The 18,746-nt window shown below is 37.1% G+C and overlaps 1 protein-coding gene across 5 annotated transcripts in view; it reads right to left on the bottom strand.

Moving 5' to 3' along the window:
* The window catches only part of GALNT18 (polypeptide N-acetylgalactosaminyltransferase 18), a 321,219-nt gene that overhangs the window by 21,332 nt on the left and 281,141 nt on the right, over positions 1–18,746 (bottom strand). The window contains exon 13 of one of the 5 annotated variants that reach the window (XR_012764669.1): positions 6,180–7,537. The exons of 2 other annotated variants lie outside the window; for them this stretch is intronic. Coding sequence is in view for 2 of the 3 variants with exons in the window: in XM_075427480.1 (XP_075283595.1) it covers positions 7,493–7,537 (45 nt within the window). In the remaining variant the exon portion in view is untranslated. Of the gene's footprint in view, positions 1–6,179; positions 7,538–18,746 lie in introns of those variants that run through there. 2 more of the 5 variants (XM_075427480.1, XM_075427472.1) reach the window with 2 other exon arrangements.

Below are 18,746 nucleotides of genomic sequence, written 5' to 3'. Positions count from 1 at the left end.
AGCTGGACAATGGGGGACCTGGGCATGACGTAGATGGTATGGAATACGGGGTGGATAATGTCCTGGGTTTGGCCAGGACAGGGTTAATTTTCACCGAACTCCAGGAAGGGGCACAGCCGGGCAGGCTGACCCAACCTGGCCAAACAGAGCTGGGTATTCTATACCATGTGCCGCCATGCTTGGTTCTGGCTGGGGGGGAGCTGGGTGGCGGAACTCACTCGCGGCTTGGGAGTGCGCTGCGGCGGTGGGTCGTGGAGAGCGGCTCTGTCGTGCGGTCTGTTTTGTTTTGTGTATTCCGCTTATCTGTATCGTTGTTGTTCCTGTTCCCTCTGTTTGCTGTTCTGTTAAACTGCCCTTATCCCGACCCACCAGTTTCTGCCTGTTTCTTTCCATTCTCCTCCGCACCCTGGCAGGGAGAGGGGCGGCTGCGTGACGCTTTTGTTGCCGACCGCAGCCAAACAATTTTTTATTCTTGAATTGCAATATTATTCTTGATTTAGTAGTGTTGGTATTTTTTTTTTTCTGCTTTTGCTAATGATTAGATAGAATTTTTTGAAGTCCAATTCAGTGTATGTAGTCAAAGACAGTAGAAGCTGATGTGGAATGAGCTCTGAGAAAACAAATGCTCAGCCTGTAGGTTAAAGTGGAAGAAGTGAAGATTAGATTAGTTCTGGAGCTTGTTTTGTGCGTTATTTTGGACTTTGTTTAGTTTAGGGTTTGTTTTTTTTAAAAAGCAAGGCATTCAGAATGTGTGAAAAATGCAACTATGAGACTGACTGAAAGGCCTTTACAATTTCCCCCCGCCCCGATGCTCATTTTAAAAGAACGTCAAGATTGCATCGTATAGTCATACTGTACTTGCTAAATATAGCACTTGTTATCAAAGTAGCAGCATAGTAGTCAAGTCAGGATGAGGACATGAAATATATAAAAATGTGGGGCAAAACCACATGGATCAAAAAGCTTGTTATAGTCTTATCTCCCTTCCAGGTGTGACATGAAGGTTCTTCTGATCCATCTCTGTTATAGCTTCAGTAATGATATGTAACTGAGTGTTTATTATTGATAACTATACAGAGATAGATTGTTGCTAAGTGCATTTTCACAAGCACAGATGTGATCTATCCGTTCTTTCTTAATTTCGTGTTTTATAAGTCTAGCAAGAAAACGTAATTAAATACACATCATGATACCAATCAGACCTAAGAAAAATGGACTGTAAATACTGTGGGAAGCATTTGGAGTCTGCATTTTTTTTATTAATCTGAACCACAGAGTTGGTGTGGTCCAATTAGCTGCAAAAGTTAGAATGAGAAGACAGTAGTTCTAGGGAAGGAAGATTATGGACTCATGCATTGGTATGTGCTCACTAATTTGATGAGCAGTGTGACGGGAGCTAGGAGTTAATATACTGCATATGTCAGATGTGCTCAGGTCCTTTGGTGTAAAACTATGGAGGATATGCAAAGATGTGCTGTCTGATGAGCTGTGCTCTACTTCCTCTCCTATTGGTTGTACCGTCTGTGTGACAGCTTTCTCAGTCTCTGAAATGAGCATAGTTGTTATCCTTGTGAAACATTATTTACATTAAAATAAGTGCTAAATATTATTTTAGTTTTCTCGGTTTAGTAGACTGGTATTTCCCAAGTTTGTCAGTATCCTTTCTCTGACTACCCTGCGTGGCATTTCTGAACAGGTTGCTATTCTGCATATTTAACAGCAACCAAAAAATACTGGAATGACCTTACTGCATTTAAATAAATGGAAATAAACTGCTTCCGTATAGCACTTTGAATATTCTATAAGAACATTTGATACCTATACTTAGAAGCTTGATTGGAAGTAATATGCACTTAAAATCAAATGTAGTGGGAATTCAAATGAATGAAGGCAACAGTTGAAAATTATATGTAGCTCAACATGAGCATGTTCTTCTCTAACTTGAAAGTGTTTTAGTAGAAATACTAGGAGAGGAAAATCCTGTGTCAGATGTGGAATATTTCTTTGTTAAGATTCAGTTCTGTTAAAGTTGTCAGGATCATGAAAACAACATGGTTCCACTACATATATGTAAGTTTGTGTGTTTATATATAATATAGTGTAAGTTTGCCGGAGTATTATGCTAATGTTGGGGAAGAGCATGCTGCTAAAAAAAGAAAAAAGGCAAAAATTGAATTTTTGTCCCCTATGTCTTACAAAAATTTAGTTTGTGATTTGCTCTGTGGAGACCTTCACCCTCTGTACAATACAAAGCACATACCTTTTGTATGTCAGAGCATCTTTTTGTTCACAAGGTCTTAATCCCCGGTGGGAAGTAGCTGACTGGACAGAGATATAGTTGAAGAGTAAGGATTTACATGTATGTCAGCTTACTCCGAGGTGCTTCAGAACTGCAATTCAGTAAAGTGAAAGCAGGGTCAGCTGGACACGCGGAAATCCTGAGAGGGGCAAGAAAATGCTGTTGCCATGTAGACAACCTTTCATTTTGATGTGCCCTGAAATTGGAGGATGAACAATGTCAGCATTTTTGTACTTAACAAATAGAATTAAAAAACTAAAAACCACTCCTAAAATGTTACATTAGTTCAAATACATTTTTGAGCTGTGGTGGCAAAATTTAGGCTAATTGTATTGATATCTGCATTGAGCTAAGTGAATAACTCCCTGCAGAATGAAGTTATCCTCTCTTAACATTGGCATATAACTGGAATTAGACTCCCTTTTCTTCTCCAGCAGTGTCTTTTGTCCCAGGGTCCCCTACCTATAACTGCAAAGTTGTTGGGCCCAGCTGTCACAGTGATGGATCAGTACGTGGAACTGATTTCTTGGAACCCTTGTCTATTCAGCTTATGTGAGAAATTGGGTTAATTAATGATACATCTGGTCTCCAGAACTCAGGGCCTGTGTAAGGCACTGACAAGAGGCATCCATGCGTATGCTCAGCGTGTTCTGGGAAATAGCTTAATTTGTGAAGTCTCTGTTTACGTAGTGGAGATCACTATTGTGATTTTTGGGGTGATGTTACTTTATTTGGAATGCATCAGACTTAACTTATACTGATTTGAATAGCTCTCTTGCATGTGATAGTGACTAATTTAGTTTTGTTTTCTATTTCCAAAAGTATGCAAGGTCAAAAAGCTGCCCTAGATGTGATCTGGGAGATTTAAATTATTTCCTTGGGCTGAAAGAGAGGAAAATTAAACTGTCAATGAAACAGATCCATTACTTCTTTAGTTTTTAGGGTGAAACTCTGGACAGATTATATTGTTGTCTTTCATATCTGGTCTTTTTTTGCACTATGCAGAGTTAATTAAGGAAAAGCTATTCTTGAGCTATGGGCTACTGCAAAGTCCTCGTGAATGGTGTTCATTGGTTCACATGTAGTCACTTAACTTGTTTTCTTAACTCCCTTGCTATGTCTACTTCACTCTAATTGACTGGAAAGGGTAACTTGCTTCACTCTAAGGTGTGCTTCTAAAATAAAGTGGATGGGTTCCTCTCTAAAAGCGCAGGTAGAAAGCTAGGTGAGATGATTAACGTCCTGTTTATAAATTGTTAAAATACACATTGTTTTCATCCTGGCTAGTGAACGTTTCCTTCTAGTTAAACATAGCTGTCAATTGCAGTGTTTTGTTTTTCTTCACTGGAAGCATTATCAACTCAATAAAAGTAAGTGTCCCGATCTCAACTGCTTTTAGTGAGTTTTGGTTCATATCCTATCTGAATAGCAAATCTCCCAGATTCTTTAAAGACATGCAATCATATCCAGTGATAGAGTTTGAATTTGGTATGTTCATGCTGTTCTTCCTGCATCTAATCCTCTGCTGTGATAGCATTTTGCACTTCATGTATTACTAGTGAAGTAGTCAACAACCGACAACTGGGAAGCAGTGTTCTTCCTGTAGTCATCAGTGGCCTATTTTGGAATGAATCAGTTGACTTTGTGAACTTTAGGCATTTCTAGAGATTTCTTTTACACATCTTTATCCTTCTTACTCTTGTTTAAAGAAATAACAGATTTTAGCACTTTCATGGGCAGATATTTTTAGTATGGCAGCATACAATAGACAAAAGCAACTGCAGTGTTTGGTTTATTAAGCTAATTGGTTAGCAAGCTGGGGTCTTGGTTTTGTTTACTCACAGGCTTACTGCAAGAGTCAAAAATTCCTGAAACATTACCAAAAAAAAAAAATCAAAATCCAACCAACCAAAACCTACAAAATTCCCCACAACAAAAACAACACAATTTTGTTTGAAGATATTAGTATTCCAAGCTATTTCAGGAGGAAATTGCTGTTTTCACTCTGTGATCTCAGTGGTGTAAGACACATCCAGTGGCAGGTCCCTCTGGAAATCCTCAGCTTTGTGACGTGGAGTTGTATCAGTAACAGCAAAGTTTAAACAAGTTGTGTGTTTTGTCATGTTCCAGTAGAACACAGCCTCCTGCTAAGCTGGCTGTCAGTTACAGCTTGGGAAAGCAGCTTGGTGTCTGTTCTGTTTTTACAGCTTTGAAGCCTTGGTTTACATGCCAGTGTATGGCTTAGGTGTGGTTTCTTTTGTTTTATTATGGTTTTGCTTTTTTTGTTTTTTGTTTTTAAAGTCATGATGAGACATTAGAAAATATTCTGGAGATGCTTTTAGCTTGACTCCCTATACTGATGTAATTTCTAGTTTTAATATGAAAAAGAATTGTTTAGATACCCTGTGATGATATCTTACAACTGTAGGATTGTCTAAATACTTTAAAAATTAAAAAGAGAGAAACAGCTATGGTGGGAAGTATCAGAGGAGAAATCTGACTTACATATATTGCAAAGGACTGTTTTTTTCTGAAGCACAGGATCAATTTCAATAAATACACTAAAATATGATTTACACCTTGATATGGCAGAAATTATATCCTGCCACTGCACGACTTAACAGGATATGAGAAATTGGCTTTGTAAAACATGAACCATGTTTGTTGGATTTATTAAAATAAGTATTCCTATACATTACCATATCCATGCTGATAGTGACTACATAGACATTTTGGAAAAGACTGTATTTTGTGAATATTGCTGAGTTTTCTGAGTACGTTGCTTCTAAGCTATATTAGAATCTGAGTCCAGAGATTTGTACTCAAGTGAATAGTTTGGTCTATATTCAAGGTTTTTATTTGTTCATTTTAATGGAGTAGTAGATTTCATATCCAGCAAGGCTAAAAATGAGGCCAAACAACAAAAAATGTTGAGCTAGGTGCAAACTTAGTACAGGTCTATTCAGAACAGTATGTGGATTCTGCAGTCTGACTTAATTTCTGTACGTGCAGAATACATACTTCAGACAGTATATAAACTTTGGCATTGCCCATAATCTTTATTTTTCTTGTAACACCACACATTATAAACCAAAAATCGTACCTTGATCTATGTACTGGATCGAAGGTGTATTTTCAGCTTTCTAATGCCAACATGTTTCTCTTGGAAAGCTGTCCCACTTCACTGCAGCAAGAAATGGCTTTCGTTTCTTTTCTCTGGATCAGCAGCTCACTTTTGTATCAGCTGTTCTGCTTTGTCAACCATTTAGGCTCAGGAGTTACCTTCTTTATTTCTCTTTTCTCAGAAATCAGAGTTGTGGCTTGCTTTCTTAAGAAGATTAGGTAGTTTAATGGAGAGGAGCCATGCAGCTAGAACTCCTCATTTTAATGAACAATTCAAAGAAAATCTCTAGCCAAATTAGGGCAATATTGTACCAATATTCCTTTTTACTGATTTAAGACAATTTAGAATTAACCACTGGCATGAGACTTCAGTGAAGCAAGCTAGTAACATTTGGAAGAAGTTTGGATAGAAATGTGGTTATACTATTGCAGATTCTTTTCTTAGGGTTGTATTTGCTGAGAATGTTAACCACTGGGCATTAGTACATCTAGTCAGCCTGAGGGACACATTCCAATGCAATGTGTATACTTCCAAATCAATGCAATGTATACTTCTTTGGGTGTGACAGAAAGAAAACTCACTTTCTGTGGAGCATCTCAAATAAGAAAATGAGATACTGAAGTGATGGTCTATTGACTTATTCTGAATTCAATTTTTCTTTTTATAGCTGGAACAACTCCAGGAAGCTAAGGCTGTTGTTTGGGTTTTTTGTGTATATACAAACACACACACACACATATCTATGTATGTTTTATATATTTACGTATAAGCAGAAAATACATTTATTCTTAAGATCTTATTTTTATTTATTGGAAAATAGAGGCAGATACACCAATAAATCTATATCTATCTATATATTTGATACTTTAAGAACTTTTTTGAGAGCCATCTTCTGTTTGGATTTGTACCATATCCCTCTTCTAATATTTACGTATTGAGCAGATAAGCAGTGCCAACTATTCTAGACAGATGTAATGCTCCCTGAATCTAGCAAATGCCTTATCTGAAAGAATATATTTTAAACTAAGAAGATTCTTTACCAGAAAAGCAGCAGTGATGCTTTCTTCCCTACTACTGCAGTGTCAAAAACTGGTGTAAGCTGTAGCTCATACATTAAGGTCAAGAATAACTGTTACAATTTAATGCAGGAGCAGATGTGCCCACCTCTCTCCAAGTAATTGTGTTGTATGCTGAGGTCCTTGCAGCCTGTGATCAAAATATTTGCCTAAATAAACATAGGTATTTCATTTTCAGTTCTTGGAAAGCTTTCACTAGACACGACATATTTCTGGGCTAACAGCATCTCAATGAAACCTTGAAAAAGATTTTAAAGGGTATCTTGGGTGTAGGATGATAATCTACTAGATAAATACACAGATTTGTATTTGGAGATTAGAGACTGTTCTCTATGAGCTGGCTGAACTCTTGCAGTCATAAGCAGCTAGAGTCTTGCCTGCTCTCCAACTCTGACTTTTCCACAAGGAGCTGGCTCTGTACTTTAGTTTATTGGGGTTTTTCTTGTTTGGTTGGGGTGTTTTTGGGGGGGTGGGTGGAGAAGTGTTGGTATTGTTTTTGTGTTTTGGTTTTTTTTAATGTGAAAGAAGGTTTGTCTAGTTATGAATAAGGAAGAATCCTAGCAGTGTAATTTGTCACATGGAAACTTTGTGCTATATTTTCATTGTGAATATCTACTTTTTCACCAGTGCTTTCCAGTCATTTTCTCGGCGAGACAGAAGTGATCCCACACAACCCCCATATCCTGGATCTCTCTGACACTTGTGATTTATGGTACAATAGAAATAGGTTTTGATTATTTCGTGTGAACGAGTAAAACAATCACAAATGTAGGCACATGGTAGAATTAAGTTTACTCTTTCTAAAGCACAACAGTGGCCACTGATTTGTCTGATTTCCCCAATCAGTGTGGCACAGGTTGTCCCATTATGTGATAGCTATGTCATGGAAATTGGAGCTAGATGACTTTTTATGATGCTTCAGAGTAAAATAAAGCAGCTTAGGAATGGTGTCATAATTCTCCACTCCCTCATGCCGCTGAAGCTCTAGTAGGACTATAACAACTGAGCCTTGATTGAAGATTTCGACAGGCCCATCATCTGTAAGAGGAAAATGGACACACTTTAAATTCTGACAGCATAATAAAACTGCCAAGTTAAGTAATGAAGAGGGTCATGCCCTGTCAATATTGCAATAGCATTCATATTCTGTGGCAGTCGTATCAGTGTCTATGGTAGTTTAGATATAGTTTTCTTACAGAGCTATGGGTTTTTGTTGTGTAATTTTATGACACTTAAAAGGAAATGAGGGAGGTAAGAAGGTCTTTCTGTATATAAGAAGTGGAGATGGTTTCACCTTGATTTTTCTTGGGCCAGTGCCTAGTGTCCCAGAAGCTGCACTGAGGTAGAGAGCACAAAACATCTATAACCTACTTATCCCCTTGCACATATAGCTGGGAAGGAAACAGTCTTCCCATTTCAGGAGAGAAAAAGGAGACTTTTTTTTCCTTTTCTTTTCTATTTTCCTTTTAACAGTGGCAAAATGCTGGAAGCTTGAAAATTCACAGCTGACATCCACAGTATTTTTTCTCAAAATTAAATGACTTTTTTGTTAATAATTTCTGTTGGACACTAGAAGATGTACTGAGCTCACCAACAACAGACAAGCAACTACAGTTCAGATCTGGTTTGTACCTCGTTATCTCTGAATACTGGTGGAATAGATGAGCAGATTGTTGTTATGATTAAGTTAAAACTGGACTTTTTTTACTACTGTTAATCAGAAAAGGGCAACCACAAAAACCCATCTGTTTTTGAGACCTGTTCTGGTCTTTGAGACAGGAGTATCCACAGTTGATACCTCTGACTGGTGAAAGTCGTGAGATGAGAGATTTCCCTCAGCACCTTGCCTCAGAAATGCACTTAATTACATAGTTTCTTATTTTCTTTGACCAAGGCATTTGCAGTATTATAAAATAATAACACAAAAAAAAAATCCCTGGAGCCTTACAAACTGCCCTGTTTCCATTATGTGTAATGCAGAGGATTATGCTGTGAAGTTGCAATGACTACACTGGGTGGTACACTCCATACACTTTCTGTATTCTATATATTCTGGTTTTGATTGCAATATTGATTGCCATCTGATCAAAGCCACAGTCATGCTGGTAGTTAACCCCATCAACGCTGAAACAGGAAATTAAACAGAAAATCTGCCAACTGTTTACAAGAGCCTTTTACCACTCTAAGAAGTGTACCTAAAAGTGCAGCTAAATTTATCTATTTATAGCGTGTATTGAATTTGCTTATGTCATTTGCGACATACTCTTAGTCTATTCAAAGATGAGGAATATTTTCCCCAAGTGTGTGCGAGGATGTGCATTTTTCAGTTTAATCTATATGGAGTATGGTTAGGCTTTTTTTGAAGCAGGAAGGCACTGTCAGGAAAATTTGGTGAGGTGTTTATTTGATTTTTATCTGTTTCTGAAATCAACACAGAAAATAATCTTCAGTGAATTGCCCTGAATTACTCTATACATTTGTCTGAATCTGAAATGGAAATTTGTCAAGGGACTGATGAAAGATGAAAAACGGGGAGGAGGAAAGAGTAACTGGCATAGCTGATCAAAGTGTATCAATTCATAAATAAGGAATGTAGCAGGTTCTGAAGATCTGAGCTTGTAGCTCAGACCCCTGGGAAGAGTGGGCTGCAATGATTGGCACAACATCTCAGATAATAAGCTGGCATAGTAAAGACCTGGTTTTATAACAAATTAAATATTCCATACTACCTTGTAGCAGAATTAACTTGTGTATTTTGGGACTTCATTTCAAAAGATGCATTATATGCAATTTGTCTCTGCCTATCAGCTCTCTGCCATACATTCAAATTCTCATTGTTTTCTCCTCTCCTTATAAAGAAAGGGAAATTTGGAAGAAAATTCTGTACTGAATCACAGTGATGAGCTGTAGGCTTTAGGTTGTGTGTGTGTGTATGTGTATTTTTTGTTGTTGTTAATACAAGAGTAGAGATTTTATGTCAAACCGTTAAAGCTATCAGGCAGTTCTTAATATTCCTCCTAAAAACTACTGAGTGTTGGAAAAATTTGCTTTTTTGTCTTTCAGTATTCACACATCTAATTAAAATCTCCTGACTCATTGTGGCAGCATGGACACTGGATTAAAAGGCGATAGTTAACAAACACAGTTTGTTGATCTGGCGTCCCTGTATTTTTTATAAAGACCTGTCACCCCAACTTGTTTTTATTTGTTGTGCTTTGGAGTCCTTTTCTTTAAGTGATGTTGATAGGATTACAGAAGGATAGTTTGCAACAAGAATGTCATAAAATTATCTCAGTAGGTGTGGAATTTTAAAAAAAACTATTCTCAGCCTTTATCCAGAGGAGCCTTTTACTTGCTTTAAGATACAGCAACAGAAAAGGAGATGACGGTGAGTGGTTATGGAGGCAAGGCTCTTAACCATTCTATACGTGTAGTATCCTCCTTGGTTTTCAGAGTATAGTGGTAATTTATTTCATTTTTACACATGTCAAAGCATTTCAGTGTTGCCATGCGACACAGAAACAGAGTTAGTTTTGAACAACAAGCCATGGGTACAAGAATAAGTCTAACTTGGTTTGGTGTTGTCCTCATAGAGTAAGCTAAACCTGCACGGCTGTTGTGTATGCTGTTTCTTTTAATGTAATTCAGACTCAAATGTCATAACCTTTTTCCCCATTTCTTTCTGTAACCATGTTGTGTGTTAAAATTGTATCCTTCTGATCAGAATGTGTTCATAGGTTTTCTGTTACTCACTGAGCATGGAGATTCAGAATTGGGGGTGTTTGGTTTGGTTTGGGTTTTTATTTGTTTTTGTTTTCTTGGTATTAATGGCTTGTTTCTGTTCTTTCAAACAAAATACAAGCAGTGTATTACTTTTAGGGACTTAATGTCTAAGAACTAAATGGTTGCTCTTCTCTAAATACTGGAAGAGTGATAAAATATGAAGATGCTGAACACAGCAAACAAGAGGTTTAACGTAACACTGATTAAGCTAGGGTATTTCAAGGAGTTCAGGAGGTGAGGAGGAAGGATGAGGAGAAGGGCTGCATCTCTTAGCATTTTAGAAAATTGTAATTTAGTGTCCTAAATGGGGCCATTTATTTATTTGAAGGCTGTGGTTAAAATTTTCAGTAATCGCTAATGACTTAAGATTTTTCTTTTGAAAATAGGGCACTTTGATTTCCAGGTTTGGGGTAGGCTGTAAATGTTAAGTTTTAGGGAAAGACTACTCCTACTTGACTGAGTACGTGGGAAACTTGGAAAGGTGGTCTGTAACAGTTTGGTGCAGACTGTCTTACTTTTTCCTTTAAAACAAGGTAGTTTTCACCATAGGAGGTGGCATAGACAGTTGCCAGTGTTTCTTTTAGCTCTGCAGTTCTTAAGGCTCTGAAATTGCATCTTTTTAACTTCACTTATATCAAGAAAGAGCTACTGAAGAGAAGGCTTCCTCAACTTGCAGTTTATCTGTCCGACTTCTGGAGCTGTTTAAAATGGTGCATAACTGCACCCAGCAGTACTCTGAAGATACTGATTAGTGCTTGCTGAAGTGGCACAGATTTCTCCAGGGCTTCCCAAAAGTCATGCCAATTTAGAGCACAGAATCATCCTGAATACTAGCTTTCGGTTATGATGAGTTTTGTACTAATTTCTGTAGGAAGTTTTGAAGTTCAGACTGTTCTTTTCTCATTTCCTAAAGACTATGCACGATTTAATTCATCTATAGGATTTTGCAGTTCATCAGAAAGAACAGTTGAATTGCTTTCAACTGAAGATCAAACAAAAGTTCTGCTTGAAAGATTGTGAGGCTTTTTCCTTTATATTTTAGTATTCTATAGAAAGTTCTTGCTTTCCACACTCAGCATTGGAGATATTTGAGTGCCTTTGTACTGATCTCATCTGTGCATGTGCTTTTCAGAATCTTTATCGTTTTCTGTGAAAAGTATTTTTACTTCTCATGTTTTGATGTAGAAGTATGACTGTTAATACATTGACAAGTGTAAACATTAACAAGACAGGCTAGCCTGTAGCATGTAGAGTATCTACATTATTAATTTACAAGGAAAGCTATTAATCAGCAGAATTCCTTGAATACGCATTATGAAGCTTTGTTTAGGGATCACATAGCCACTGGTATGGAATCAGAAGCTGAGGATAACAGCCTTTCTTTAAGTGCGAAGAATGAAAGAGGACAGATGAGTTTTATATGTCAGTAGCAAAAACATTCCTCTAAGATACCAGTTTTCTAAAGCGTGTTTCAGTAACTTTGCATTATGCACATTTCATAGGCTGATGCACAATCCAAAATGTAATTATCTACCAAAAGTCTTATAATGCTCAGCACTTTCTAGGATCGATGTTTAGTAGATAGGAAAAGAAAGATTTCTGGTCTTTTTTTCTTCTTCATGTGCTTGTTCATTCAGAGCTGGAAGAGACTGGCTGCTGTGCCATGCATCTATATCCCCCATTTAGATGGAGATGGCATTGATTAGGCACTCACAGAAAAGTGATGAATATTTTAATTTGCTATCCAGGCAGTCTGCAGCACTGAACAGGGACAAATTATTTGTTGGATTGCGAAGTAGATGGGGAAACTGATAGGTTTTCCTTTGTATTCAAAGGTATTTCTAGATCTGAACAGTAAAGTTTGCGCCTTGAATATTTTGCATCCACTATATCGAGCCACCTGGAATTGTCAAAAATGGTGGTCTCCCATCTGTGCCATGTCACCACCAGCAGCACTAACTTCACAAACAGATTATGTATCATTTGAACTAATCAAGATTCAGGAGGAATGGAAATTTTGTGGCTGTCTGGAGTTCAGACTGAGTCTGATTCTTGTAATTTCTGACAGACTTGATGAGTGACCTTGGCCAAGTTATTTCCCCAATCTGTGCTTTGTTTATGGGTTTTTTTGTTGGTTTTTTTGGTTGGGTGTTTTTTTCTGTCAAGATGATAATTGTCAGCCTGACAGGTATATGGGAGATTAGGTAACTGTAGTCTACAGAGGGAAGTGAAGTGTTCTGGTGGAAGGCACCACAGGAGCACAGAACTAGGTTCTCAAATGCTGCAGGACGGGGACCCTGGGTTTTTATCATCATTAATTGAGGGTGTTTTTCTGAAGGCCTGGTACTTGGAGCAGGACACAGAGTAAAAGTAATTTTTCTGAACTGGGAGTCATGCACTGTTTTCTTCTCAGCTTCCCAGAAGGTGCTTTTCTCTCCTGTCTTTCATAAGTTATCTAAAAGAAAATGAAACTACTAGCCAGAAGAAACAGAAATGCTAAAGAAAAGCAGAGTGTATACTACACATACAGGTTCTTATCTTCATGCTTTCTTATCATAAGTAGACTCAGTGCTGTCTGTACAACTGTCTGTACCCATCAAAAGTCAAGTTCTTTAGTAGCAAATACTGGCAGATACTAACTGCTTGCTTTTGCTGCTGTGAAGAATACTTTTTCCACAGATCATGCTGAATGCAAAAGGCTTCACAGGTGAATGAGGAAGGAGGAACTGGTGTTTTGCAGCTGTTTAAAGGTGCATGAGATTCTCAAGACCTGTAGTTTACAAGTCACAGTCCATGTACAGTTTGTGTTACTGCTATTAAATTGACTCTCAAGAGTATAATACAATGCATTTCCCTTGATGCCGTTCCTGCATATTTATTTGTTTAACTTTAAAGCTCCTTGGATGAAGAAAGCTTTTCCCACAGGTTAGGGTTGTTTTTTTTCTCCTTCTTTCCCTTTTTTTCTTCCTTCTTTACATATATGGTCTCCACCCATGTGGCTTAGAATTTGTTTTTCAAATTGATTTGTAAAAAAGAATTTTCAAATTCTTTTGTTGCAACTCTACCTTTCTTAAATTCTTTAAGGACATTCATGGAATAAATTGTGAAAATACACATGAGGAACACAGGGGAAGAAAGCTGATGCCTTCATAACTTAGGGCGTTGTATGGAAGGTGACTGTCTTCAAGTGCATGTTTTTTCATTTTTGGACTCCTGTCGGCCTCTCTTCTGAGTGTTTCTCACTAAGAATAGTAAAGTTGTATTTACATCTTGCTTTAATGCCAAAGACAAGTAAAAGCCTACATTTCTAGCCTGCCCTTTTGAGATCCTGTTAATTTCGGGAATGAATTGCATAGGAAATCCATCATAAACTTTCACGTATGAGCACAGTGGGTAAAAAAATAAAGGATGGGGAAACTATTTATTAAAAGAGTAAATTGGAGGGGAATAAGCTATTTGTTTTGTTCCATGTCTCAGATGAAAATAATTGTCTCATTAATCACAATATCAGCTTGGTCATTTCAGGAAGGTCAGGCTGAAGAATGAATACAAACAAGGCACACGATTTTAGAATTTAAAAAGCAGATATTAAGGATGTCAGTGAAAGAAACTTCAGTGAAAAGCCCTTGACACCTTGTTACTTTACATAAGCAAAGTTTTAGGATTAAATGCATTTCATGCTTTTTTTTCCCCCTTTTTTTTTCCCTGAGCTCATTTAGAAATATACACTGAAAACATATATGTATATATGTGTGTACACACGTATACATTGAGACAATATAACGAAAATTAATATTGATTTCTTGCCTTCAGATTTTTCTGGATGAGTAAATATTGTGTTATTATTTTTATGTTTTTTATTAAATTAAAAAATTAAAATACTTTGGAAAATCTCATCTGAATACATAGAAGCCAGAGATTTCATACATTGAATAGCTTTTCATATGATGTTTAGAACCGATGCCATGCTTTAGAAAGCTTTCAGATGGGGATGGCAGGATCATTTGTCTCTCTCCTTTACTGGGTCTAATCTATCTGTATTTTCTTCCCTGAATCTACACCATAGTATTATTCTCTGAGATCATAGTCTCCAGAGCAACATAAACCCTGGAGCTGCAGCACCGCAGATTTCTAACTACAGCATATCTCATGGTTGCTCACTTCTGCTTACTGTTGTTTGGGTAAGCTCAATACCTTTCTGTTCAGTCACATGTAACTTCAAAGGATGACTATAGACATATGCAGCATACCAACACACAGTAGGCCAGTATAATGGATGCCAAGTTGAGATCCTAGTTCTGCTATAGCTGGTAGGATTTTTGGCAGACAGAATTTTGCAGTTGATCAGTACACAGTGGAAGAGGCTTTTTCCTTTTGCAATAACTTAACAGACACTCTGGAAATACTTGTGCCACAACTAAATATTGTCCTGAGGTATAGACAGAGAAGAGATTTTTGCTTAAATTACTGCGCATGTGCAATCATCTGTCATGAGAAGAGATACACATGATTAAAAACCTTCAATTTTGACATTCATTGGATTATGAGTGCTTCTGAAAGCTTCTGGAATCAGCTCAATTAAATCATCATTTGTTTCTCCTTAAGCTATGTGTAGCTACATGGATGCATTCCTAACCCTGATTTTTATCTGCATAAAAGATTATGAACTAATGTTTTAAGGCTAGATAATTCTTAGTCCCCAATGGATGCATGCTTAAATACTCCATGTAACTTTCAATGAAGTATACCAGACTGTGTGCCTAAGTCCTATGCATATACTGATATATTCACAAATGTTTACTTGATTGGGAATGAGTGCTATCTAAATTGGCTATTTTTTTAATAGAGATTCCCTGAAAGAAAGACCTGAGATTTCAAAGATGGAGAGTGTTGTAGTATTCTGTTTATGGAGCAGCAGTACCTACACGCTGCTGTAAAAATATTGTGTTCCTTGAGATTCCCCTAGCAAAATCTAAATGAAGTCCAAGGCTGTGCTATTTGATGTATTCCTTCTAAATTGCTCATTTATAGGAGAAAAACTACAAAAAGGCTGTGTATGCTCTATGTGAAATAACGTTGTTATTGATGATTACTGTCAAATTAGTTTATGGCACTATACCTGCTATTCTTCATCTGAAAACTAAAGAGAAAACAACTGATAACCTAATATTTTATGTATCTGTGCAGAATAATTGTTTACTTTGTATTTGAAATTAGTGAGTCCAGTCATGGATGAAAATGGCTAATTGGTGCCATATGTGTGCTAACTGAGGAGCTAAGAAGGTGGTATGGTATAGCAGAAGAGAAGTACGAGACCTTCCTATGATTAATCCATTGATTTTTAACTGTCATTAGTCTAGCTGCAGGACTAATGACAGTTTTGAACATGTTACAATAATAAGTTGAAACTTAGACTGGTATGGGAAAGGCCTGCTTCTGTACTAAGCGCACAGAACACCAGTGCATGAATCAGGATATTTGTATTCTGAGGCTTCAAACAACTTTGCAGGTGAGCCATGTTTTGCAAAGGATAAAAGGCAATTTTTAGTAGGCGATTTATAAGCAAACCAAGAGAGAATAATGGAGTTAGATAAAAAGAAGAGATATGGGAATTTTGCAAACAATAGTAATAATGATGTTAGAATTCCTGGGTGAAGTGGAAGATAACCTATAGAGCCTGTGATGAGGAGTTCTGCTTTAAGCTCTGCTAAATGGCAAAGGAAAAACAGTCACCTTTTGATATTCTGTTTTCTCAGAGAGGAAGGGAAGTGCCCAAAGTAGGACATACAGGATATTCTCTGCAAGTGTACGTACTGAATTCTTTTTTGGAAAAGGACAAGAAATGGGCTGATTGTCAGCTGCCAAAAGTAGCTCCAACAATGAACTTACTTCTGTGCTGTGTAACATTTTTCTCCCTTCCTCCATCGGAGTCCAGAAGTCTATTTCTGATGGGAGTATTGCTCATTCTTCACTGGTTGGAACATCAGGGTTCAGTTCTTCTCTGTTAATGAACCAAGCTTAATGTGTGATAGGGTGAATCAACTGGTAATGGGTTTTTCTACACCTGCAAGGGCTGTAACTTGTTTTCATTACTCTCTTCCTTTCATTTTTATTCTCTGGTTTTTCACTTTCTTACTGTCTCTCCTTTCAAATATATCTCGAAAAAACCTGATGAGGGTCTTGCATGTCTGAAAGAAGTGTTCATCCACTCTTGCATATGGTATCATTTAGTGAATGAGACATGACCTTTTACTTTCCTAACCTTCCTTGAAGTAAAGTCATCACGATAAAACTACGCTTAATGTAAGCTTTATTTTACACAGAAAAAACAAAACAAAAAACAGACAATAGAGGAGCACCTAAAAATCAGGGCCATTTACTTGAGAAATCTAAGTTAGAAGCCTGTTTTTGAAATTGCCGAGTACCTATTACCTCTCACCTGGCAATGGCCAGGACTCTGAAAACTGCCTGGACTTCCTGATATCAAGGAACACTTTTTATGTAAGTGTGAATTTCACCCACAGTGAGATCTTCCAGGCTTGGGGACTGCTCTGGAAGTCATCGCAGTGGCTCTCCCACAGTGTGGAAAGGAGGAATGTGTGGCCTCCTCAAGTAAAGCACATTTGAAATCAACATCAATTCTGCTAAAGCTGAGCTTATAATAGAATTTGCCAGTTCAGCTATGACAAGGTTGGCAGTATTTGGGTCAGATCAAAGCTTTTATTCTGTTATTAATTCTTCATGGGTTTGTTTGTTTTTTAAACATTTCTGTCTCTCTTATTCTTAAGTTTACCTAACTTGGGACGCTTCTAGTGCATGGACCTCTATTAACTGCTGTCATCTGGTCTTCAGTTTAGAACCTACATAAGGACAAAATCTCGCATGATGGAAAAGGACTGGTTTTGTTTTCTTCTTCTTTTAAAAGCAACTTGTAAGTCTGGAAATTTGAGGAATTTGGAACACATGGATGAAGGTCAGGGAGTTTTGACAATTCACTTTGCAGGTGTGACAAATTAGTCCAAAATGGGACAGTGTGCTTTTTCTTTTATCCTCTGGTTAACCACTGTAGTGTAAATTGAAACTAAAGAACTCTTTTTTGAGAATGAACTCTAAGACATGTGAAAAATAAATTGCTGCAATTTAGTTTAAAACCTTCCCTATCACATTCCTCATGTCTGGATGGAATATAAACCCATTGAAAATATTGAAAAATAAGTGTATCTCAAATAAGGTCACTACAGTACAGACTCTAGGGGCACCTTTCAATTCTTTATTAGTAATGGCTGTTACCTTTGGTGAAGGAAATCCTGTCTAATGACAGGAAGTTTCATATTAACCAACCGGTTGGTTCCTTCTTTCTGATTTTCATTCAAGAAGACTGTAGAGGACAGGACTGTATTTAGCAGGAGATGTTTATGTACGTAAATGATTTGGAGAAACATCTGGAAATTTTTAAGATCAAAGTGTTCCAGCAATTGTTTAGCCAGTTTCCATGTAAAGATTGTATTACTGCATTTTGCCATTGGTCATAACAGTGAAATGAAGAGGAGATTATCAGAAAAATACTTAACTATTTTATATTAATTCTATTGTGTTTGTTGCTTCTATTGATTGACCAAGCATTCAAAGTAGGGTCCTCATGACCAATTTCAAAGTAGCTTTTCCTAGTCTCTTGACAAACCTTATCTGATCATTTCTTTAGTGAAGATCATGAGAATACACAGCAGATTCTGTTTGGGCACATAATTTCCCAGTCACAGAAGCCTGAGTATTTAGAAAACTTTGTGCCAAGAGGATTTACATTAAATTCTTTAGCAACTTGGCAATTTTTCAGAAATAGTATGGCTGACATTATATGGATTCTTCTTGAATCCTGAAAGTTAATGTTTCTAGATTAGGATTTTGAAAGGACTGTAAATATGTCAGGTGCTCAGACAGCAGCCCCAACTTTCACATTTCCTGACCGTGCTTAGGCTGAGTTTGAACTTAAGAACTTCATGTCAACTAGTAGCTTGTCTGCATCAGTATGTGTCATGTTGCCAACAGTTTCCCTAACAAAAGTAAGCTAAGGTAGTCTGTAATATTTTCTCCCCAAACCAAACTGCTATTGTTTTATAATGAGGTTCATTTTTCATCTGGGCATTCAAGTTGATTAGGTTTATATTGTTCCACTTTTTATGATTTTTCTTGTTAGTAAAATTACCCAAATAGTACATATTAACACTGAAAGCTATTTCTGAAGTGGAATTAGGAAGTTCACTATTTCGTGCTACAGAGATGTATTCCACATAGTTCTACCATCAGTGCATCTCAAAGGGAAAAGAAATCTGATTATTTTCCTCCATAGATGGAATAGCTTTCAAAGAACTCTTAATGCTGATGACTTCATAAAGCATTTATCATGCCCAAATCTTTCTTATCGGAAACCTAACTTAAAAGTAAAAAAAGAAAATTAATTACTAGT

The sequence above is a fragment of the Opisthocomus hoazin genome, chromosome 7 (genome assembly GCF_030867145.1).
Source record: "Opisthocomus hoazin isolate bOpiHoa1 chromosome 7, bOpiHoa1.hap1, whole genome shotgun sequence".
NCBI lineage: Eukaryota > Metazoa > Chordata > Aves > Opisthocomiformes > Opisthocomidae > Opisthocomus > Opisthocomus hoazin.
The sequence above is the reverse complement of the archived record's forward strand: the minus strand, read 5'-3'. Positions and strand labels throughout refer to the sequence as shown.